Source organism: Salmo salar, chromosome 12 (assembly GCF_965601325.2).
Source record: "Salmo salar chromosome 12, fSalSal1, whole genome shotgun sequence".
In the NCBI taxonomy this organism is placed as follows: domain Eukaryota; kingdom Metazoa; phylum Chordata; class Actinopteri; order Salmoniformes; family Salmonidae; genus Salmo; species Salmo salar.
In genome coordinates, this window is record NC_138302.1 from 34,016,028 (window position 1) to 34,042,200 (window position 26,173).

Below are 26,173 nucleotides of genomic sequence, written 5' to 3' on the forward strand. Positions count from 1 at the left end.
ACAGACTGCATCACTTATTTTTATAAGAAACATTGTGTTGAAAATCCCAAATTGTTTGCATAGTCAACTTACACACAGCTCTGACACACACACTTATCCCACCAGACATCTTTTCATAGTCCCCAAATCCAGAACAAATTCAAGAAAACGTACAGTATTATATAGAGCCCTTATTACATGGAACTTCCTTCCATCTCATATTGCTAAAATAAACAGCAAACCTGGTTTCAAAAAACAGATAAAGCAACACATCACGGCACAACGCTTCTCCCTTATTTGACCTAGATAGTTTGTGTGTATGCATTGATATGCAGGCTACGTGTGCCTTTTTAAAAATGTATGTAGTTCTGTCCTTGAGCTGTTCTTGTCTAATGATGTTCTGATTTATGTCATTCTGTATTATGTTTCATGTTTGGTGTGGACCCCAGGAAGAGTAGCTGCTGCTTTTGCAACAGCTAATGGGGATCCTAATAAAATACCAAACACCAAACTCACAAAACTAGCTCCACTACCGGGGGCCATTTTGACACATACGGATACTATTTGTGCCGAATGACCAGATGTTGATTTCACAAACACGCGTCTTGTGCCAAGCGCTGTTATTGCAAGGTTTCAACTGAGAATTCTTATTAAAAAAAAATGTTTTCTTACTAAAAGAAAAATGACACATTCTTTATGTAAGACAAGAAATTCAAACTCCCTAACTGGGTTTAGCTACTGCCCTTCACCTGCTCCCTCTGTGTCCACCTTACTGTGTGCAAAGCAGCATGGGTAATAGCGTGGTAACTGGACTGTTCCACTGGGGGCGCACGGTACACGGCTGGTGTTTGAACAGCTGCTCAGAAGGGGGGGGGGGGGGGGGGGTACCGGCACACACACACACACACACACACACACACACACACACTGGCTTACAGAGAGAGGACTAGCCTAGCAGCATCTGATCCACAGTACATTGAGTTTCCTCAGTAGTGGAATGGCTCCAGCCCTAACCCCAGATCCAGCCCAGAGGCCTTTCATGGCATACCTGAGGTTCAGCTGAGGCAGCGCGCTGACAGACTGTTTGCGCACAGACAGCCAGGAGTGTGTGCGCGCATGTTTAGTGAACCTGAATGGCATCTGTGAAAATCAACAGTGGTGAAGCTACACACACAGACGGCCCACTGGTAGGGTCACACATGTTGTCAGCATTTTTTTCAGTCTGCGTCTTACGCTGCTGTCGTGATGTCTGTGTGTGTATGGTGAAAGGGTGAAAGGTTGCTGAGTTTGCACACACGTGTGTCTGGTTGAGTGGTGTGTGTCAGTGTTGTTGTTTGTCACCCCTGAAGTGTGGTGCATGCATGCATGTATGTATAGGGAGGAGGGTTACCTGATGTTAGTGTTCTGGCTCTGGCTCTCCATGGCCACGCGGGAACCGTTTGGACCAGGGCCGTTTGGACTAGGGAGGAAAAGAGGGAGAGAGCAACAAACCAACAGTGATATAAAATGGGACATAAAGATCTGACGCCATCAAAGAGCAGATGGACTCACTAGCAGCAGGTAGAATGCTTCCTCAACATTTTTGCTACCATGATATTTTACTGTGATCTAGAAAATAAGCAAACCCAGTGTTTTCAGCTACAAAAGGCATGACCCCTGAGTAGACCACCAGATTAATAGTAGACCCCAGCTCGAGTCAAAGGTCACAGCTTGAACGGTGACAGTGCACTCACTTGAGGACCAGGTGGAGGTTGGCGGAGAGGCGCGGGTCGGTGAACTGCGTGGTTCGGTTGTTGTGGTCCACAAAGTACACGCGTCCCGTTGCCGTGTTGCGGATCTCCCAGCCCGGCGGCAGAGGACCCAGCTCCTCACAGTTGACGTTGCTCAGATCTCTGGGAATGAAAATAGGACCACAGGAGACCGTGAAGACAACTAAACCATAACCACGTAAACCAATCGCTCACTCAACCTAGGGTGCTAAAACAACAAGGGTATAACACAGTGAGCATAATAATACAGTATTTACTACTATTATCATCATTATACTTTGAGTTTTAATCATCTAGGTTAATGAGAGTATATTATCTTTTATAGTGTAAGAACCAGGCTATTATAGTACAAATCGACTTGTAAACACAGTCACTACTGTTAGCCGTATTTATTCTACCAGTTAGGTAGGATTATTGAGTGCAAATTGTATTTTCTAAGTACACAACAAATCTTTTCTTCCAAGTATAAAAAGGACATCCCAGAGGCATGCCTAAATTCAACTCAACAGAGTTGGATCGATCGCAAAACATCTGAGAAAACACTTGAATAAATTCCAAAAATTCCCTATCGGTCTCTACTCCCCCATAGACCTACATTCTTTTCTGTTGAAACCTTAAACCCTGAAGTGGGATGTTTTAACTGTCCACTAAGGACTCATCACTAAAGCAGTCTGCACATGCCTGGCTAAGCTGTTTCATTACATAATGGGTGTTTGTAACTCATTCTGGACCAAATAACCATGATTCAAGGTTGAATCTTAAGGACATTGAATCTCTGAAGACCAAGACTTTGATATGTTCATTATTTGGGATAAAATCGGTGTGCTTGTGTATTAGCGCATCAATGAACAAGAAATACTCAGTGGAGGTGAGGAAAGGTCAGGGTTCACAACCAGAGCGGCAGGTAGCCTAGTGGTTAGAGCCTTAACCGAAAGGTTGCTGGATCAAATCCCGAGCTGACAAGGTTCTGCCATTCTGCCCATGAGCAAGGCAGTTAACCCACTGTTCCTCAGGCGCCATGGATGTCGCCATGGATGTTAAATGTGGAAGACACATTTCAGTTGAAATACATTCAGTTGGACAAGAAGAAAACGGACTGAAATAGGGAGGTCTACCTGGACTTAAGAGACATTTTAAAATGTTATCCATTGCATGCCTTTATGACCCAGAAGACAGGCTAACAGTGAAAGGTCAATTGTCAAAGTTTGTAGTCAGTGTGAAGGAGACCGCAGGAGAGAGGGAGTGACAGCGACAGATTGATTTATGTATGGCTATTTTGACACTTCATTATTGTTGTTGTCCCGTTGACAATATTGATTACTATTATTTTAATTATGTTAATATTGTAAATCTTCAAAGTAAGCTTTGGAAAATGTACATTATTACATCATGTCAATAAAGCAAATTGAATTGCGAGAGAGAGACAGAGAGAGATGGAGGTGAGTGTGTGTGTTCATAGCAGTGTGTACCTGGGCACTCGAGGGTCGTGCCATGTGCTGACACCCGTCTGGGTGTGGAGGAAGTACACCTGGCCCTGCTGCGTGGTTCTCTGCTCTGTGGGACACACACACACACAAAGACAATGCCGTGAGAAAAGCGGAGGCAATCTTAAATGGCACACCCTTTTGTTCTTCAATTCTTTCAACTTAAAACGGCACACAAATGAGTATTAATGTTCCAGAAATCTGGACAGGGCACCAGCGTGTGAACCACCCAGTATGAGTGCACTGACGGACGGCGGCAGGGCACCAGCGTGTGAACCACCCAGTATGAGTGCACTGACGGCGACAGGGCACCAGTGTGTGTGTGTGTCTCGTGCATGCACATGTAGTCCCTCATTCATCTCCATTAACCCTGATATCCTTTCGACACCACAACACATATTCCACCCAGCTCTCTCACCTCTCACTCCCTCAGTTCCACCCAACTGATCAGAGTCACTGAGTCCAAGGAGAAAAACGCCCTCTGGCGTTAAGTGAGTCACCTCTGCCAAGAACACTGGGCATTTTCAGGGGCATGGATCACCGCCATTCTAACTGAATGGCATTCATCACCACCCTTATCATTTCCTTCACAGACTCTCTGATTCAGTTCTTCTACAGAGCTCTGTGTTGAGCCTTGAGGTTATGCAGTTCAACAGAGGTTCAAGAGCTCCGCAGGAGATATACACTGAGTGTACAAAACATTCCAGGACATAGGCTGACCAGGTGAAATGATCCCTTATTGATGTCACTTGTTAAATCCACTTCAAAACAGTGTAGATGAAGGGGAGGAGACAGGTTAAAGCAGGATTTTTTAAAAGCCTTCAGACATGGATTGTGTATGTGTACCATTCAGAGGGTGACTGGGCAAGATGAAAAATGTAGGTGCCTTTGAACGGGGTATGGTAGCAGGTGCCAGGCGCACCGGTTTGTGTCAAGAACTACAACGCAGCTGAGTCTTTCATGCTCAACAGTTTCCAGTGTGTATCAAGAATGGTCCACCATGGTCCACCACAAGGACAATCAGGCAACTTGACACAACTGTTGGAAGCATTGGAGTCACCATGGGCCAGCATCCCTGTGGAACGCTTTCGACATCTTGTAGAGTCCCTGCCCCGACGAATGTTTGGTATACTCCGTACATGCTCATAATTTATGAACTTGCTAAGTTGTGTCGTATATTAAAATAGGAGGTATAAATAGAGGATGGGGAACTTCCATAGAACAGGGAGATTGTGGTGACTGGTGGGCTGGCGTTGTAAATCGGTGTTTTGCTACAGCATATTAAATAATGGTGCAATACACTCGACTGTTGACATCCAATGTGTCAATGTTTTTAATTGTATCTGTCCCTATCAAATGAATCTCGTCCTCAGGCTAACCGCTACCATATATACAGAGAGAGAGAATCGGACGAGCTGGCGGACGAGACTACAAGCAAATAAGCTATTAAATACGTAATTTAGTTGTGTGTTCGTCTCTGGCTGTGAAAGTCAAACTGGTCCAACACTGTGCATGGGGTGCTCGAAATAGCTGCTATCCATAGCAACAGCCTAGCAACCACCTGCATGTAGTACTTAAATCATATTGCATAATGTATGTAATACGTTCCATCTGCATGTATAATGTATACAAGACTGAGGCTGTACAGAGGGAACAATAATAACTGACGCTTTGACAAGAGCAGACGTGGGGTTGACCAAAAACACACAAAACCAGTTCCCCTCGAATGCACCCTTTCCTGTCCTCCACATGGGGGAAGTGTTCTTTCTTTCTCTCCCTTCCCCTCAATCGCTCTCCTCCTCTTTGGCTCGCTCCCCCTCTCCGTCTCTCCTTTGTGGGAATATCACTCTGCACTGCGAGAACACTTTGGAGCGCTGGGAAGTGTTCGCAAACATGGGGAAGAGAGGAGAAGAGGAAGGGAGAGAAGAGGGGCCTTGAAAACGCAGCCTGCGCTGATTGCAGCTGTCATGATGTGGTGCTGTGGGAAGAGGGAAGCTGAGAGAGGGAGGGAGGAAAGGAAGGAGAGAGAGGGAGGGAGCTGAGAAAAGTAGGGAGGGACAGAGGGATCTAGAGATACACGGAGGGGGAGAGAGGGAAGGAGGGGTGAAGGCTGTGGTTGTAGCAGCAGGGAGATTGTTGTACTACCCTCTCAAAGGCTGATAACAAAGCCATGTTTGCCCTGGTATGACGCTGCTACAGTTAAAGTCGGACGTTTACATACACCTTAGCCAAATACATTTAAACTCAGTTTCTCACAATTCCTGACAATTAATCCTAGTAAAAATTCCCAGTCTTAGGTCAGTTAGGATCACCACTTTATTTTAAGAATGTGAAATATCAGAATAATAGTAGAGAGAATGATTTATTTCAGCTATTTAAGCATTCCCAGTGGGTCAGAAGTTTACATACACACTCAATTTGTATTTGGTAGCATTGCCTTTAAATTGTTTAACTTGGGTCAAACGTTTCGGGTAGCCTTCTACAAGCTTCCCACAATAAGTTGGGTGAATTTTGGCCCATTCCTCCTGACAGAGCTGGTGTAACAGTCAGGTTTGTAGACCTCCTTGCTCGCACACGCCTTTTCAGTTCTGCCCACAAATGTTCTAGGATTGAGGTCAGGGCTTTGTGATGGCCACTCCAACACCTTGACTTGTTGTCCTTAAGCCATTTTGCCACAACTATGGAAGTATGCGTGGGGGTCATTGTCCATTTGGAAAACCCATTTGGACCAAGCTTTAACTTCCTGATTGATGTCTTGAGATGTTGCTTCAATTAATCCACCAAATTTTCCTCCTCATGATGCCATCTATTTTGTGAAGTGCATCAGTCCCTCCTGCAGCAAAGCACCCCCACAACATGATGCTGCCTCCCCCGTGCTTCACGGTTGGGATGGTGTTCTTCGGCTTGCAAGCCTCCCCCTTTTTCCTCCAAACATAACGATGGTCATACCGGCCAAACAGTTCTATTTTTGTTTCATCAGACCAGAGGACATTTGTCCAAAAAAGTACGATCTTTGTCCCCATGTGCAGTTGCAAACCATAGTCTGGCTTTTTTTATGGAGGTTTTGGAGCAGTGGCTTCTTCCTTGCTGAGCGGCCTTTAAGGTTATGTCGATATAGGACTCTAGGAGACAGAACACATCTCCTTCCTGAGCGGTATGATGGCTGCGTGGACCCATGGTGTTTATACTTGCATACTATTGTTTGTGCAGATGAACATGGTACCTTCAGGCGTTTGGAAATTGCATCAAATGATGTCAATTAGCCTATCAGAAGCTTCTAAAGCCATGACATAATTCTCTAGAATTTTCCAAGCTGTTTAAAGGCACAGTCAACTTAGTGTATGTAAACTTCTGACCCACTGGAATTGTGATAAAGTGAATTATAAGTGAAATAATCTGTCTGTAAACAATTGTTGGAAAAATTACTTGTGTCATGCACAAAGTAGATGTCCTAACCGACTTGCCAAAACTTGTGGAGTGTTTGAAAAATGAGTTTTAATGACTCCAACCTAAGTGTATGTAAACTTCCGACTTCAACTGTACGTGGATACTGCAGGGTCCATGAATTCCTTTCACTGATAATTACAGTGTGCGTTCATGTGTGCGTACGTGTACGTGTGTGTGTTCGTGTGACACTGTAGCTCTGATTCAGGTCAGTTGAGGTGTGTTTATGTAAGCATGCGACTGTGCTTACAGAAGCCTTTGGCACGTCATGCTGGCTGAGTGAGCGAGCGTCTCTCTCTCTCCTCAATAATGAGTAACTGTACACATATCCCTAAGGTAGGTCAGGCAGAGGGTGTTGTGTCTGACTGCACCCCTGTCCTCTGCCCTCTCCATATCCCTTGGGTAGGTCATGTGGGTTTGTAGGCTAGTGTGTGTGTGTGTGTATATATATATATCTGTAACCACATCACCTGACCACCATATCCCCTAGGCAGGTCAGGCAGTGTGAAAATGAGTGTGTATACATTAGCTACGTGAACGTGTGTGTGTGTGTTTTAGTGTACATGTTTGTGTGCCGGTATGTTTTTGTTGTTGTGTGCGCGCGTCTCACCGTATCCCTCTGGCAGGTCCGGCGGGGTGTGGAGGTGGGTCCTGCTCATGTAGTTCCTGTGTCTCTGGGAGCGGACCCGTCTCTCCTGGACCCGCGGGTCATTGCCACTGCTGGGCAGCACACCGATGGCTGCCCCGTTGGGTGTCATGACCGGCGTGTTCTCATCCACCACGCAGCTGAGGGGCCGCCCGGAGGGGCTGGAGTACTCAGACGCCGGCCTGGGAAAGGGGGAGGGGGGGACACAAATAATGAGATAATATCTAAGAAAGTGTGCACATTTGATGGGGTATTGTTTGTGTGTGTGTGTGTGTGTGTGTGTGTGTGTGTGTGTGTGTGTAAACGTGTGACGGCGTCAGACTGTTTGTCCCCCTGCCTGTGCTTGTGTGTGTGTGTCTCTCAGTGGCAGTCTAGTCCATGAGAGTGGCAGGAAAGCAACTGATAAGATGACTGGTCAAAGGGAGCGAGAAAAGGAGAGAAGACGAGAGAGAGCCCCCCCCCCCCCCACTCCAACAGACCACTTTGTCTGGCCATCCAGGGCCGCTGACGCCTTGGTTCTCCTTCGACAACCCCCCCCCCCCACGCCTTAACCCCTGCCTCACCCACCTCTCCCCTAACCCAATCCCACAGCACACCCCTCACCCTTAAAGTAAAATAGGAAAGCCAGCTCCAGAGGGGTAATTTATTTGTTTGCTTACTTCCCTATCGGCTCCACTGATACGGGGGCCAAGTAAGGAAGGCAACCGTTGTTCCAGGAGAAAGGTGGGCCAAGCCAAACCTGGCTGGCCTTATTTATGGGACTGAGCCTTTCAGGAAATTGATAGGAACTCACTCATTAGGCTGCCCAGTGACTGGTTTGTTTTCCTTTTACAATAGTGCATGTATGGCCTATTTTCTGGGTCAGCAAGGCACAATATACTACCAGACAAGCTTGAGGTTGTTGTTGTGGCATATAAGCAACGGTTTCCCTTAGGACTTAGATGGGAGAGGTTGGGTGCCCTTTTTAAGGGCAACGTAAGGAAGATAAGACTAATAAACAGGCCAGAGGTGAAGAGGGAGGTTGATGACGTGTTGTATTATAAAGAATGTCTGGACTATTTATGTAAATTACAGATGATGGATTTGACCTTTGGTACTCAGTGTGTGAACAAAACGGTCTGCTGGATGTTGGCAGCACTCCAGGGTCAGTAGCTTCCGAGGGAGAATCCATCTGGTGCAAAGGTAGGTGTGTGTGTGTGTACCGGGTTGGCCTCTCCCATTGCGTGGTGTGTGTGTGTGTGTGTGTGTGTGTGTGTGTGTGTGTACCGGGTGGGCCTCTCCCATTGCGTGGTGTGTGTGTGTGTGTATACCGGGTGGGCCTCTCCCATTGCGTGGTGTGTGTGTGTGTGTGTGTGTGTGTGTATACCGGGTGGGCCTCTCCCATTGCGTGTGTGTGTGTGTGTGTGTGTGTGTGTGTGTGTGTGTGTGTGTGTGTGTGTGTGTGTGTGTGTGTGTGTGTGTGTGTGTGTGTAGGTGTGGGTGTGTGTGTGTACCGGGTGGGCCTCTCCCATTGCGTGGTGTGTGTGTGTGTGTGTGTGTGTGTGTGTGTGTGTGTGTGTGTGTGTGTGTGTGTGTGTGTGTGTGAGCGTGTGTGTGTGTGTGAGCGTGTGTGTGTGTGTGAGCGTGTGTGTGTACCGGGTGGGCCTCTCCCATTGCGTGGTGCGTGTGATGTGGTTAAGGTACTGGATCCGACCAGAGGCTGTTCTCCGCTCCTCCCAGCTGATACAGACAGACACACAGGAAGACAGACACAGTGAGCAACAGACCAAGGAACAAGTACTTCCATATGCATTAGAATAGTTTTTATCCAACCATGTGCCCCTATTCCGACCAGATTCAGATCAACTTTTAAGCTAAACCTTATACAATAACAAATAACTATCTCTATGTAAGAAAGCAATGTAAATCTAATAGCGGATTTATGCTTGATCCGGCAATCCGGCTTGCAGAGGCCAAATCGAGCCACTCACAAATTTTGAAACAACTAAGAGGGTTCTGTGTAACATTGACATGACTGGTTGATGGTAGGTGGGGGCAGGATGTCCTGTATAAACACAAACTCACTTCCTTGACAACAGTTCTGATCAACAGCTCTGCTACACAAAGTGAAATAAGTATGAATGCCCTGACTTAAAATGCTGTACGGCCAACGCAGACGCCGGATTGGCCATGCAGCGCCTCTCTCATTGGATACACGCAAACTGGTACATAATGTTGCTTTAGTCTTAAGAAACATCCGGAGGCCTTACCCATCAGGTAAATCATTATCAAACAGACGGCTGCAGTCCACCACGGGGCCTCCTGTGCCGATACGGTCTCTGGACTGTAGACTCACTGGAGACAGGAGACAACAGCAGCAGTTAGACCAATATCATGCAATGCTGTATAACTAAGGCCATGAGAATGAGATTGTCCTAACCGTAACCTGACCAAGGGAAACTCTCGACCCTAGTTGAACTGGGGCTCAGAGTTCTCCCTGGTCAGGTCCCAGTCTGAAACAGATCTCCAACACTAACAGCAGTGGGTGGTGAGGTAAACCCAGAGTACTGAGACACCGGATCCAGAGAGACCCGTCTGTGTTGTGCAAACAGACTCCGTGGAAACCTAAGAGGTCAAAGGTGGTTTTACTTAGAAACGAGACGACGAGCTACTCAGACAGTCATGGCTTTCCTTTCAGACAGTCCGATGATAGTGGTGAAACAACCACCAGACCTGTGGTTGTGTTAGACAGAACCACACGTCTGCTCCTCGGGCCAAAGTGTGTTTTTGTGTGTGTGTGTGTGTGTGTGTGTGTGTGTGTGTGTGTGTGTGTGTGTGTGTGTGTGCGCGGTCCATAGCACTGCACAGATCTACTCACCAACTATCTGGCCTCTCACTGTGTCGTTGTCATTGGGGCCCAGCTTGTTCAGGTCCAGTCTCTGATCTGTGGGGTTAGAAGAGAACAATTGAATGAGTAAAGAATAACTTATTCCCCAAGGGAATTTCTAAAGCTTAATGGAATTATATCTGTCTGGCCTTAGCATTGAGTAAGGACAAGACAAACACTGCTATTACAATACTGCTATGTCATCACCACAAGAGCAACATCATACCAGCCAGCAGCATACTACCCTGCATCCCACTGCTGGCTTGCCTCTGAAGCTAAGCAGGGTTGGTCCTGGTCAGTCCCTGGATGGGAGACCAGATGCTGCTGGAAGTGGTGTTGGAGGGCCAGTAGGAGGCACTCTTTACCTCTGGTTTAAAAAAAGATCCCAGGGCAGTAATTGTGGACATTGCCCTGTGTAGGGTGCCATCTTTTGGAGGGGTGTTAAACTGGTGTCCTGTGGTCACTAAAGATCCCATGGCACTTATCGTAAGAGTAGGGGTGTTAACCCCGGTGTTCTGGCTAAATTCCCAATCTGGCCCTCATGGCTACCTAATCATCCTCAGCTTACAATTGGCTTATGCATCCCCCCTCCTCTCCCCTGCAACTATTCCCCAGGTTGTTGCTGTAAATAAGAACGCATTCTCAGTCAACTTACCTGGTAAAAGGGTTAAAACACAATCCTCATACAACATACCACTTCCCCTTCAAAACAAGAGGTGAAGAAAGCTTTAATACCTTGGACAACAAGAGAAATATGAACAGATGACGACTAAGATAGTCAGAACACTACATCAAACCTGCCTATGAACAAGACCGTCAGCCAATGGAAGGAGGCCTACACTAATAAAGGGGTCTCCATTTCACAGTGCAGGTTAAGCCCTGATCCCAAATCAGCTGTAGCTGTTCTCCGTCTACTCATCCCAAAACATCCTAGACATATGTCAGCTCATATTAGCTAACTCTTTGGTCTGGGTCAGGGTCAGGGGGAGCAAAAAGTGAGAGCACACCCTAGGTTGTTTCCAGACTACGGGAGACAGGTGGTGGTGGGGGGGAGGGGTCTTCCTGACAGACAGACAGACAGCACTGTACTGTGGATTGGGGATCTGTTCCGGATACGTGTCTAGACTAAACAGGGACGGCCTAGGGGTTACAGGGCTGGAATAGTAAGCAGCTTTCAGATGAGTAAAAAAAGAGAATAAGTGAAACTGTATCCTGGCCCTGCAAACATCTGAGGTGCATTTAAAAAACTAAAGGAAAGGGCGGGGGGGAGAGACAGGCTCAGACGAAAGGAAAGAGCAGGGGAATACAAAGGGTACGGGAACCAAAAACACACACACACACACAAAAACTCTACACAACATATGTAGGCTTAATTACCAGTGTATCAACAGTATACGTCTCTCTGTATACAAGTCTTGCAACCCAGACAGTGCATAGACGATATAACACTAAAATGACTGATCCATGTATACATTCTATACATACTGTCCGCCATCACAGACACACCAAAACCAGTTTAAATAAACTATGGTAAAATAAGACCACAAAAAGGATAGAATCCTGAGGCCTGCCATTTGTAACTAGGACAAAGGGCTCTGAGATTAGTGTCAGTGCGTGTGTGTGTGTGATGCTACATAAGTTGCAGTACAGGAAGTTGAAGAGCTGTACCGGGCCAGACAGTTAGGAAACGGCGCGGCAGCAGAAGAAGAAGAGGCCCCTAGAGACTGTGGTGGCTGGACCACAGACAGACAGGCAGGCGGGGGCGGGTTATGTGAGGACTGGTGCTTTGCGACAGCCTGTCTCCCTTGTTGTCCACATCAGCAGCATCTACCCATACTGACTGGCTTCAGTGCCACACTGTTTGACTGACAATTCCTAGAGGACTCTCACCACTTTGGGAGAAAACCGCTGAGTGGTATAGATAGTTATACAGATATACATACTATAGATGGAGGGTGAGGAAAGTAGGGCAGTTAGATGTACAATTAGGACTACATCACAGCATAGCAATATACTGTAAGTGGAGACAGCTAGTTTAACAGCCTAGCTAGCATCTTTAACCGTTAACTGTTATAGCTTGGCTGAAAAGAGCAATGCTCTATACCTACGGTTGTTCACTGCTAATGCTAGCAGTCGGGGTGGGACCCAGTCTGAATGCAGCAGCTAACGGCTAACAAGCCAGGTAAAACAAAGGAAATAGACTTTCCAGTAAGTACTCATAAAGAAGCAGTCACTGCAAGAGTAGAAAAGGGAGACAGCACGTCTACTTCACATACAGTTAAGTCTGTGTCTGAAGAGACAGCAGGTCGTGTGTGTGTGCGTTTCCCTTCACGCTAGAGGTGGAAACCCCAGGGAGTGTGTTTGAGCTGGCACCGCCAGGCGTTGGCGAGACTCCCAACTCCCAGGAGCCCCCTATCCCGCTCTCGATGGCATCCGTCTCACCAGGCCAGGCAGCGCCAACAAGTTCCGTGCCCTAGCCAGCCAGACTGGCACCTGATACCCAGGGAGGGAGCGGGCAAAGCGGGGCAGCGACAGTGCCAGACTCCCAGATGGACGTCAATCAATAGGGTTTAATGGCAGGGGTGTGTGTGTGTGTGTAATAGGGCCTTCTAGGCAGTGGGGCAGGACAGAAACCTGTCTTGTCTTTGATGTGGTCTATAAATCAGATCATGCGTTGAGTACTAGGAGTGGAATAATGATGAATAGAGGGGGGAATGTGTGTCTGGGTTTGAGTCATCGTTGGGAGGTTTTTGCTGTCTCACACTAGACAGACCACCGCTAGACAGACACACACTGAGTAAAGCACACTCACACGTTCACATACATTTTTGCTCAAATGTGCACGGGCACAAATGAATTATTGCTCTAATACATGCTTGAACGCACACACACTTACAGCCGGTGTCTTTGAGGCGGTTGATGGCGTTGGAGAGAAGGCGTACACAGCCCAGGAAGCCAGCCCCCTGCTTCTTGTGAATCTTCTTGTGGTTCCACACACTGATGGTGATGGAGTCAGACTTCCCAATGTACCTGTGGATGAGAGACAAAGTACCTGTAATATGAGTCACTAAATACATAACAGACCAACCGATGTGCTTGTGTGTGTGTGTGTGTGTGTGTGTGTGTGTGTGTGTGTGTGTGAGCGAGCTAGTCGCTTTAATATGCATCTTTTAAGCTCTTTAAATGCATCGCTTATAACATTGAGTGGGCCTGTGTCTCAGTGTGCTTTTGGAGTGCTGAGTCATTATCCCAGCGAAGCTAATAGGGAGAGACGTACATCTCATAGACACACACCTGCACATACATACATACATACATACATACATACATACATACATACATACATACAGAAGAGGATGACCTACTAAAGAAACAAGTGTGTACACAAAGTCACATCACAGAACGTATGGAGGGGTTCTGAGGTCTAAATGACTGATTACAGTGTGCCAACTGTCCACGACGACGAGCTATAAGGTCAGCCTAGTCATCATGAATCAGAGAGAGAACCCCTCGTCTCCCCTCTCTCTCCTGCACCACAGTCTCCCAGACAGACAGCACTTACAGTAACACACACACTGACTGGTCTAATTACAGCTTTCCCAACACTGCTGCCAACTCAGCCCTCCTCCATGGGTACGTATATATCATGAAGAGAAGGATTTCCAGGAGAAGGGTTTCCCAGAACGCACATAGAAAATGCACATGGCCCATACTGTTAAAGGGAGTGGGGAGTTTTCAAATTTGCTCACTCAGTGTCTCCTTTTGTCAATAGACAAGTCAGCTCAAATATCTGATACTAATATCACTGGCAACTGATGTCTGTGGACGATATAATTGCTTCCATTGAGGAGTATGTCTTTTTGCATAGTTCCGTCTCTAAAGGAGTGATGGACAGAAATGAAATAAAACTTTCATCTAAGCACATTAAATCTAATCTGTTTTTTCCCCTTCATATTAAAAGCCTTGCATTGTGGGTTGAAATTTCCACCTGCTGTCTGATCTAGATTTGGATAAAGCCTTCAAACTAAGCCAAGTTACTCCACCTCTACACTGTGGTGGTAATGCATGGGCCAACAACATGATTTGGAGTGTGTAGGTGTGTGTGTGTGTAGGTGTGTGTAGGTGTGTGTGTGTTGCAAACCCAGGCTGCGTTTAAGGGGAAATGAGAGAGCAGACCAGACAGTGACCTAGCGTCTGCGGCTTTGAAAATGAGGACAGGTAAACACAAATTTCCTCAGTCAAAATGACTTGAAGAAGACACACGTGTGTATACACACACACACACACACACACACACACACACACACACACACACGGTGATAAACACACGTTCACACACAAGTGCGCGCACACACATTTGTGAAACCATGTGCAGTCTGGCTTTGCAGGTAGAGCCGGTGATTAGAACAGTGCTTACCGCAGCAAATTAAGGAGGGGAAAAAACACAGCAAGAGAAGGAAACCCACTTGTCCGTGCATACGGCTAAGTATAGCTATATGATAATACCACAGTATGGTAAGTATTACTTACAGAGCCTCAGTCTAGCTATTCTGAAGAGCTTATCATTTCCAGTGGGTGTAAGTATGCCAATCAGATCTCAGATCAGTTTACTTTTCCAAATCACTTACCTCATTAGGGTGGAACACTTAACTGGCCTTCGATCAGTTTCTAGGCTGATGATGCAACAAGTTAGCCAATTCACTGGTTTGTGACTAATGGTGACTGGTGAGCTGGGGTGGCACAATGGGAGACATCTAGTCATGCCACTTGGTGCCCAGTCACGCCAGTCTGCCAGCTCAGACTGTGTTAAAAGTAACGAGGCTAGATATAGACATCTAGACTAATCAACAGCCCAGACAGACTGGCAGACGACAACGTCACACTTCCTCCCCTGGCGGCTGGCGAGACCAGCTCTGCCTTCTGGGATGACAGCACGGCAGCCACCTGCTCCGGGTTTCCTGAGCCGAGAGGGACGAGCGATTAGGGAACCGGGGAGGGAGAGAGGGGAGGAGGCTGGTGAGGAGGATAGCGTGGTCGGTGCAGTGAGAGGAGTGCGAATGGGTTTTCACCAACCAAGGCCTCTGAAAAGCACAACCGTCAATCATATCAATGAAGTTCTCTATAGAAATATGAAATACCGCCTTCTACTGTATAAATTGATCAAGGACTCTAACATCCAGTACGAAGCTAGAATGGGTCACATATTCACACAGATTGGTTCCTACAGAGGGCAGCGACAGCGCTTACGGGCCTTGTGCTCTAAAACAACCCCTTTACTATTCATGACGTCTCTAGCTTGCCTAAGGGATATCCAGTGCATTAGCATCCCCATTGGGAGCTCCATCACCTGGCACTCTCTAATGTTGCCTGTCCTGCTGCAGGCGCTGACGCACCGAATATGAAAACAGAGCGAGGCAGAATGTATGCGCTCCTCAAGCTCCAAACACCGTCTGAACTAATACATGTTTTGACAGCTCTCTCTTTCTGGTTTAATGGCCTCTGTCTGCAAACGTATAACTACATAAGTTACGCTGTAATTGCAAAATCAATGACTATTAGTGAAAACTGCAACGACAAAACTCAGCCTGTTTTGCAGTACACAAACACTAGTCAATGGGTGTGTGTCACACTCCTTGACTGTGCCCTATTTCGTCAAAGTGTACACTCATACACTCAATCCCATGCATTTCAAACTAAAAGCATTGGATTGGTGTATTTCGCACACCAGCAGCTTCCATGAATGTGCACATAGGGCGGATGAAGGATGTATTCTGCAGTAACTGTAATGGTCTGTAGTCCAGAGGGCTACACTACAGTAGCATACCCACAGAGAGGGGGCTGCTGGGTAGGCTGTGTGCTGAGCACTTAGCTTGGCCTGGTGTGGAGGGAGGTGTGGAGAGCAGTGGCAACCTGCCAGCCAACACGCTGAGGCTGAAGGCTCCATCTGTGGCTGTGCTCCTTGGCATGTCAGCCATTTCCTGTGACAGAGCCCTGGGGTCATGGGTCACTGGCAGGGGAGACTCCCCCAGGACCAGTGGAGAGGTGAGTGTTTGAAGACAAGCATGGGGGGGGGGGGGGGGGGGGGGCAGGTGTGCAAACACACACGGAAAAACAGACACACACAGCGAGAGACGGACAGAGACATCTACATATGTGCGCAAATCTAGCAAATATGTCTTCCCGCTGCAGTGCCAAACTTATGTTTTTTTTGTTCTTCTCTTTCTTGGGGACTTAATTGATGATGTAACTACATTCCCTGTATTATTCAATCTGTGCATAGTGGTTTGGTGCCAAGACACCCACATCTCTGCATAGTTTCCCAATGCTTTTGTAACACACACCTCTCTGCCCATGTCTAGTTCTCTCTCCTCTTCACCCGCTCCCTCCCTCTACATCCCTCTCCTGTAACGCATTGCCAGTAGGTCCTTTGGGTCCGGTGGCGATTACGCCCTAGAAGAGCTTGTAAAGCTTGCTGCTTAACATTCACAACACATGGCTCATTTCAGTCCAAATATTCAGTCGGACAGTCGCAATGGTTAGACTAGAGTTGCGTCTGAAATGGCACCCTATTCACTATAAAGAGCACTACTTTTGACCAGGACTTTAGTCAAAAGTAGTGCACTACATAGGGAATAGGGTGGCATTTCGGACTTGCCTTAGAGTGAGCGTGCAGCAGCCCAGTCAAAAGGCCTCAAATGGTTTATGGTGGGTGTTCCTGCACATTAGCACGGGAAGGGAGGGTAACCTGCTGCATTCCTTGCACACTTATCATAGCAGCACATGGAGACGCCACAGCTTAGTCAATGAAACCAGAACAGTGTGATAACGTTGAAAACCATAGTCAACATGGGAGGTTGCGTTAGCAGTTGTCTGTGGTTCTTTGGCATCCATTATAGGAAGTGGTTTCTTCAGGAGATGACGGTGATTTCCACCAAATCCAGACCCTAGTCCCTACACATGCCAGACGTTCCTCCTGGGGACGACGTTATGCTACTACTTCCTACTAGGCACTTCTGAAGATCTGAAAGGATAAATTCCACCTTGCTGAGACAAGCTGGAACTAGGAAGACATGATGAAACAAGGGTTTATTGGTCTAAGGTGGTCCCCCAGTTTAGAGTCTTCCCTAGTGACTTACAGGTCGTAATGTTGGTTCCACTTGGGGTCCAGCGTGTTCCTCACGGTGTCCGTGGAGTGGCATTGCCCCGAGCCGTCCACCACCACTTTGGCAAAGGGGTCAGGCAGCCCTGTGGAGGAGGAGCCAAAATGGAGGATTGTATTCACAACTGTGGATGGCATAGAAACAATGGAGTCAATGGAACTATATTCACAGTATGGTTCATTTATCTAGCATGGGAAAAGTGCTGATATGAAATGGAGATTATATGTTGCAATTGGAGACAAAATGGAGGATGTGTGCCTGAATAAGTTTCTAGGTAACTGTATTCACAAGCTGATGGCATATAAACAATGACTGACTATGAACAGACCTAAATTCACATAATATTAATTATCTAACATGAAGATATGTTATAGCTGAAATCGGATAGAAAACATGAGCTGGCGCACACCCAGAGAAAACTATTTTATGTAAAGGTGCTGACTAACGCCAAATAAACTGACTAAAACAAATAAAGCTATAAAAATAAAGAGTGTCGCAAACTCTATATATTAAAAACTCCCAGTAATTTATTGGGTAAATCGGATTTACCCAATAAATTACTGGGAGTTTATATATAGAGTGCACAACTCTCTCTTTATAACTCAGAGCTGAAATCGGAGCCAAAATGCAGGACATGTGCGTGTCAAAAGGATAGTTTCTATTGAACTGCATTCAAATACAACAGCTGAGTCATAAGACGGCATACAAAACATTCATTGTCAACGGACCTTTATTTACACTGTGACTCATTCAGATAACATACATAGGAAATATTGGGTGTACATGTAGTTGAGCAAGCAGCTCAGAAGCATGTCTTTCCATGCCAGTCTATTAGACTCTTTGGAAATCTGATAAGGGACGACATACACACTGCTACCGACCTAAGCAAGATCAACATATCCCGTCCGTGTCATGAATAGTATAAAGACTTGTAGAAAGAATAGTAGAAAGAATGGATTGATAGACTAGAGTAATGAGTATTTCAGTTGAGCTTATTCAGTAGTATTTGGAAACAAAACATTGTTGCCAACTATTCACATCGGAGAGTTACAATGTTGCAATCACTAGGCAGCCAACTGCATTTAGGAAACAGAGTTCTCAATAAATCCACGTATATGACACGTGACACGACCTCACGATAGTTCAAATTACAATAAACATAACATTCAGGAGAACCGTATAGAGTGCGATATCATTTGAGCTGTGGATACAAGTGCTTTCATAAATGCATGGCGCGGGCCTCGTTTCACATTAGCATTGCAATAAGCTTTCTCGCAATGAACCAGCCTTAATACATTTTGTTTATTTACATACCGAATTTGACTGTTCAACATCAGTTTGACGATTTCTCATTTAATGCCACCGAGCGGGTCCTCTTTCCACTGCTGTGGTGCTGAATTACAGTGGGAATGGGGAGTGGTGCGGGCCGGCCCAGTCATGACTAGAAGAGATCCAGCTTTTGCCAAACTAACGTCAAAAGTTGAATTGTTTTGTATTTTAGCTAACCCTAACTCTTTCCCTAACATTAACCTAATTTTCCTAACTTGCTACCAAAAGTCAAATCTGAAGTTAATTTGACAAAAGCTGCCATGACCAGCCGGCCCTGGTTTTCGTAGACAGCCTAATAACTAACTAAATACGGCTTACTTAAAATGTTCATGCCTAGGATAAATTAAATTAGAAAGGCTAGATTGTATTTGAAAACAGCTGTGTTTTGCTATTTATTAATGAAAGTGTTCATACAAATAGCCTATAGGTCAGGTCGTTTGCAAATTATATTATACAAATATGATATTTTGAAGTTGTGTTTTACTGTGAAGGAGACTTGTTTTTCCTACGCGAAATGTTATAATCTTTTTAAAATAATATTCATTGATGATTTATAGCAGGGATGAATACGCAACGGGTAATGTTTCGCTTTTCAATAAAACCTGTCACGTTGGTGCAAGAACATTGTTCTACTTTATTTAGTCTCTTTTATATTCTGTTAAGATGAATTACAATAATGTAAAATGTGATTTTGAGCCCCGTGGGTGGATGCCCTAATGGCTTACGCATATGGATGTCAGGGAAATTAAAATCTTGCCAGTCACGTTGTTCGGCACCAAATTTTCCTAACGGAAACTTGGTATGCATACACACACACACACACACACACCACACACACACACACACACACACACACAGACAGTGCTCCAGAGAAATGACATACTGCGTGTGACTATAGTTTGGAGTGTGTGTGGCTCCAAGCAATGATACCTCCCACAGGTCAAACTTGTTGAGTCACATTCAACCCTATGCCATACTGGCAGAGGAAGCAGGGACTTCCCTCTGCAGGTGTGTGTGTGTGTGTGTGTGTGTGTGTGTGTGTGTGTGTGTGTGTGTGTGTGTGTGTGTGTGTGTGTGTGTGAGTGAGAGAGAGAGAGAGAGAATGCGTCATTTACAGGAAACTGTCCCTTAAAGCCCACAGTAATCCAATACATTCAAAAGGAGACGTGCAACTGTATAGCCTAAAGAATGTTCCAATTCACTCTCTTACCAAAATCCTACACTATGATAACTAGCCTACGAAGAGGACGTGCCTGTGCTTTGTGTTCCATCAGAGGTATTTATTTGTGGCGAGCATCTCCGTCTCGCCATGATATAAAACTACACCAGATCCTCTGGCATAAAGCCAATGTGAAGATAGTAAGATACAGAAACTTCACAGTTAACGACCGGGTAGCCTTTCACAGTCAGCCTAATGACCGAGTAACATTAAAATACTATTAAAACTACATTAATGGTTGCTCATCTGTGTTGGTCATAACAGCATGCGTCAGGCATTACTAGCTCATCACCGACGCTCTTCTACCTCATTGGATATCATTGGGGACTAGCGTCCATGTGCATCATGTGGTCTATCTTTAATCTGTATTCGTCAGCCAATACTTCAGGCAGACTGAGCTCCTATGGGACTCCATCTACTGAAAGCTTCAAAGCCAACCAGCTAGCTGACAATCCCATCCAAATGCACGGGGGGGCAGGACAGAAATAGCACTGATACAACAAAAATGGGTTACTACTCACGGAAGAAGTCTTTCTTTGACAAGTTCTTCGCACACAGCACTGGAAGAGAAGGGAAGAAGAAACGTTAGATGAGTAAAATGATCGGTGTGGTACAATGGAAGAGCAATATTATGGAATTCCAAATACAATGCAAAGCAGCTGTGGGGAGAAAAAAAACAACCTATGAGCTTACATATTAAATACAACCAAAACCACAAGAGACAGCATGTAGGCCAAATAGGGCACTGTTAGACCTATATGACAAGGCAAAGTCCAGTTTAGGCCTACACAAATAGCCTAAGCTACACTCCATTTCAATCCTTCACTCCAGGTATTTGGAGTCTGACAGCTATTATGAAATGAGAACCAACTTTAGCTTGGAATCTGATCCCTGCCAGTACCTTGGATTCCTGCTCTGAATCCCAGACCCCTTTTGCGATAACCTCACTTTTGGGTGGTGCTCCCTCAGAACGTTCAACAGCTCAATTATTGGAGGATTTCTGGCTTGGCTCTACTTTGTCGTCTTCATGGTTGCCCTGGGTAACCGCTGTTGTCCGTCAGTCAGTCCGCCCATTACGAGCTAGCAGAGAGAGCAGTTAAAGAGGCTTCCCTTGTAAAATATTGAGCAGACAAGCATTCTTTCCAATACGGAGCGAATCCCTGAGGTAAGCATCGCAGCCAAGAGCCAACACACAATGGCTTCCAGAAGAGAAGCTAAGATGAGTTGCAGGAGCACTATGCCTAGCTCTCTCGCTCACGTACACAGTTCTCTCCACCATCTCTCCATCTCTGTAAATCTCTCTCCTGGTGTAATAGGGTCCAGGTGAGCCAAAGTGGGCCAAAGTCATGGAATGTCTTCCTAGTACTGCCAAGTTCTTATTGGGAGCAATAGAAACTCTGTAGGGTTGGGCAGTATACCATATATACCGTATACTGAGGTATTTCGAAAAAGCCACGGTATGTTTTTCCAATAACGTCAAAACTGTTGAAACTATTTATTTAAAGTTTTTTTAATAAATTGGAATATTTGTAGCTACTTAAGTAAATACCTGCAGTCAACTTGTGCAATATGTTAAGAGAAAAATAATATTACGTTCTTCATTTCACCCGTCACATTTTTATGAAGCTTACGGTAGTCCCCAATCACATGGTGTTTGTTTACAAGCACACAATGACAAGAGACCAGAGCCTTCGGTGTCACTCACTTTTCTGCAACATGCGCCAGGTGATCTAATTACAGGATGGAATTCACAACTAAATGTTTGCCAGCTAGATATCTTAGAACTATTAAGTTAACTGTCTAAAAATGTGCCAAACCCTCTGCAGTTGTGCATTTGGTTTGCTAATTTAGTAGCTAGTTAGCCAAGTGGTTAACTTCTTGCAAAATCAAGAATTCACTTGCTAACAGCAGAGAATCCCCTCCTGGGTCAAGAGTCTTGCTGGATAATATTTAGTTACTTGTATAGTTTAGGTCAGAAACTGTACAAAATGTTTGCAATGCGCTCGTTAGCATTCTCTATGGGATTTTACATTTACTTGTTAGCTTTGCTAACCTCTGGATTACAGAGTATCAGTGGGGTTTGAAAACAGCACCCCTTGTGTTCAGTGCCAATATTACAGAATATCCCAGTATGGCACAAGGTCGGTATGAAGGTATGACAAGCTGGATACAGCCCAAGCCTAAAACTACATGACACACACACAGGCTACTTAGTTCTACCCCCCCCCAGCAGCCAGATAGCAGGCCCCTCCCAGCCAGGCCCCTACAGATTAGCCAGAAGAGTGGAAAGCCATTCCAAGGAGATGTTTCTGGACCCTGGAGATACCCAGTTGGCCGGTCTCATCAAGATCACTGGTGCTGATTGGGGGATTTTAGGGGTGGAACAGTGGAGCAATGGGGGGGGGGGGATTGTTGAGTTAAGGGTGTAGCAGCCCCAGTGTAGTCTAGGAGTCTGACCTCCATGACTTCTTAGCTCACCGCGAGCCTGGAGGAGACTGGGCCAGAGTCTGACCCAGACAGATAGATGGATGACCCTGGAGAATGTGAGTACACAAAATGGAGGAGGGGAGAAGAGAGGCGAGGAGGGGTGTCTGGGTCTCCTTCCATCATATCACTCCTGTGTCTCAGTGTCTAGGCTACTATTCTATGCCCACAAAGTGACAGGTGAAATGTAACAGTCGAGACGAGAGATAGTACTTTATTAATCCCCAAGGGGAAATGATCATCATGGTATCCAACCTGTCTGGTATCCAACACCACAAAAAACAACTGACTCAGAAACATATGACTAGACTACACAAGTACAACATTTGCCTACCTAAATTAGCGTAACTAAAATGCTCCCCATACTGAAAAGAGACAGGAAAGGTATTTTCCCTTGCAGGCGCTGGGAGGACAGATGGGGGGGGGGGGGGGGGGTATCCTTTACACAGGCAGTCCTGGGGAATGCACTGCTCTCAAAGCCCACCTCATTACTCAAAGCTGTGGTATGCACTCACTCTCAATGTCTGCAGTATCTGTCACGACACACACATTTCAACGTCCCACAGACTCAACGGTCATTATTTATGCAGGGTGAGGAGTAGGGAGCAGGTGATGGGGCACTTTCCATTCCCATACCGCAACACACACACACACACACACACACACACACACACACACACACACACACACACACACACACACACACACACACACACACACACACACACACACACACACACACACACACACACGTTCTGGATGAGGTCAGAGAGTTGGTGGTTTGTGTGATTCTGTCTGTTTTGGGAAAGAAGAAAAGTGATAGCAGGGTGGGTAGTGGAACCAGTCTCACCATGGAGTTATGTATGGAGGCTGGGGAGAAGTGCACTAAGCACTGACAGCGTCATGATACTGCCAGGAAAAGCCAGTCTGTCACACACACTGTCACGCTTACCAGTCCCCAACAGACAGGCTGCCGGGCCAGACAACACACACACACACACACACACACACACACACACACACACACACAGGAGACAACGTGAAAATTGATTACACACTCAAGAATGTCGAGAGAGGAAAAAGACAGCCACCAAAATGACACAGGGAAGCACGAAGCAAGGAAGTTACGGCTCAAATCACGCACGTTTAATCCGGAGACCAGGACAGCAACCAAAATTACACAGCCAATCCAACAGAATCACAACATCATGACACAGACAATCACAACACAAACCAAATTACACCGCGAAGACTAACAATCAGCTCGTCAGGGGAAATTACACAGTGAGAGCCGACAGTTTGGCTGTGAGCCAAGAACACAAGACAGACTAAACTGATCCTGCAGGGACCAAATGGACATGTTGTCAGGATGAAATGAGGAGAAAACGAGTAGCATAAGAGGTCACAGTCTTGGCTAAAGCAAGTGTAGGCTTATATACCGAAAATGGATTTGTGATTCTAAACGCTAGCAACATGCTGTCAAAAGCTGATTCTAAGGAACACAAAATCCCACGAATTTCAGTCAAATTGCTAAAAAAATTAAATAATAGCTTAGCCTTAGTGAATTAATCAGTCACTGTAAAGGTTAGTGACAGGCTGGATAGCCAGATCCTTAGGGTGCCCCTAATCACTGATACAGGGTAAGATATTTGTTAATTCCCGTAAGGTTAAGGTTAGGATTATGACCTGGTTAAGGTTAGGATTACTCTGAGTGAAATCTCAGTGGGACATGTCACAGTGACCTCCAGGGGAGGTCGTAACCCATGGAGACCTGATCAACCCTGCGCCCTTCCATTCACCACACCGTAATAAAGTCGGTACCAGTAGATCTCCTGTTACCCTAATGCTAATGGAGAAAAAGGGATTACCTGCGCCCTGCTCCAATGTCTGACCATGCTAAAATAAAAGCCTCTTTTCACCAATCACCAATCACCACATCATTGACCTCCCAAGATGCACTGTTACCGGGCAGAATTGGAACCAAAGCTGGATGAAGGGGATGTTATGTGAGAAGTGAAAGGGAACGCCAAAATTCAAAGAATTTCTCTTATGTGAGCGGCTTCTCATCAAATATGGAAACCATTTAAAATTCTAGCAATTCTAAAAATGGGAGACGGCAGACACGATTCTTGTCGAGAACATTAATTCAGATGAATGCTGAAGTTCTGCCTTTGAAGAGGCCTGTACCTCCCCATCATCTTCCAGGCGTAAACACCAAGTTTAGTTTTTGTGGCACCCTGCCGAGTAGAGCAATCAAAGGGTGTCAAGGCGTGTACTTCCATGCCTCTGAAAGCAACTGTGCATGCCAAGGGGATATCTTGATTGTGTAAGTGTGTGTCCACTCCACACACACACACACCTCTGATAATAGTGTGAAGGCCTAGATAACATATGGCACTACGGACCACCCTCATGAGAGCCGTGCTGTGCGAGACTTCAAGCCTCTTAAACTCTATTTGACCTCTCTGGGTGAAGCTACACTCAGACAGAATACCTATCTACAATGCAAAGACATTATTGAAGCATCTAGATCGTGTGAGTGCTACTTCCTCTCCTGTCTTTAACACTAGACAGCTGTATCTCCTTCACGCCAACATGCTGCATTATTAATAAACTGGTGAACTTTTCACCCCCGAAACTAAGCCGTCCCCAATTCCTCAGTTCAGTTGAACTTTTCAACCCCGGATGGGTTACGTTTTCTGGAAAGTAATCTCAGCGATTGACTTTATAGGCAACACTTTTTGATAATGAGCTGGGATACAGAATTAAATGCCGTGATTGGGGGTGGGAAATGTCAAAATGACAACTTTCCAGTACAGTAGCCTACAGGCCTAATACATTAGATTTTATTTGAAGAAATTAATCAACACCCATTTCAAAAATGGCGGCGGAAAAAAATGGCAGCAGTTTTACGGGTGCCCAACCAATTGTGCTATTATGGGGTTTTTTCCCGCCTTATTTGTAACTTATTTTGTACATGATGTTTCTGCAACCGTATCTTACGGCAAAAAAGAGCTTCTGGATATCAGGACAGCGATCACTCACCTCGGATTAGAGAAATATTTTTTCTTTAACAAGCGAGACGCACAGGACATTCTCCAAACACCCGACAGGGACAACATCCCCATTATTTGCAAGAGGAACTGACGCAGGTACAGAGAACAAAGAGCCGGATGCTTGGTCAGGACCCGGAAAAGGCGAGTGGGAAAGCTGCCGTTACCGTCAATTCTACTCGCCAACGTGCAATCACTGGACAATAAACTAGACGAGGTACGATCACGAATATCCTACCAACGGGACATCAAAAACAGTAATGTCCTATGTTTCACGGAATCGTGGCTGAATGACGACATGGATATTCAGCTAGCGGGATATACGCTGCACCGGCAAGATAGAACAGCACACTCCGGTAAGACGAGGGGGGGGGGTCTGTGCATATTTGTAAACAACAGCTGGTGCACGAAATCTAAGGAAGTCTCTCGATTTTCTCGCCTGAAGTAGAATATATTGTGATAAATTGCAGGCCACACTACCTGCCTAGAGAGTTTTCAGCTATACTTTTCGTGGCTGTTTATTTACCACCACAAACAGATGCTGGCACTAAGACCGCACTCAGTCAGCTGTATAAGGAAATAAGCAAACAGGAAACCACTCACCCAGAGGCGGCGCTCCTAGTGGCCGGAGACTTTAATGCTGGGAAACTTAAATCAGTTCTACCAAATTTCTATCAACATGTTAAATGTGTAACCAGAGGGAACTACCTCAATTGGGCCGACCAACCAGTGCTCCCGCA

General features: G+C 45.8%; 1 protein-coding gene across 4 annotated transcripts in view; it reads right to left on the reverse strand.

Moving 5' to 3' along the window:
- Positions 1-26,173, reverse strand: part of LOC106564903 (E3 ubiquitin-protein ligase SMURF2) — an 86,198-nt gene that overhangs the window by 30,304 nt on the left and 29,721 nt on the right. For 2 of the 4 annotated variants that reach the window (XM_014131401.3, XM_014131400.3), the window contains exons 2-11: positions 20,418-20,456; positions 17,325-17,472; positions 13,085-13,218; positions 10,180-10,245; positions 9,572-9,656; positions 8,958-9,041; positions 7,287-7,504; positions 3,218-3,302; positions 1,713-1,871; positions 1,370-1,438 (exon numbers count right to left, since the gene is read on the reverse strand). In XM_014131401.3, the coding sequence (XP_013986876.1) occupies positions 1,370-1,438; positions 1,713-1,871; positions 3,218-3,302; positions 7,287-7,504; positions 8,958-9,041; positions 9,572-9,656; positions 10,180-10,245; positions 13,085-13,218; positions 17,325-17,472; positions 20,418-20,456 (1,087 nt within the window). The remainder of the gene's footprint in view (positions 1-1,369; positions 1,439-1,712; positions 1,872-3,217; positions 3,303-7,286; positions 7,505-8,957; positions 9,042-9,571; positions 9,657-10,179; positions 10,246-13,084; positions 13,219-17,324; positions 17,473-20,417; positions 20,457-26,173) is intronic. The other 2 variants (XM_014131403.3, XM_014131402.3) reach the window with 1 other exon arrangement.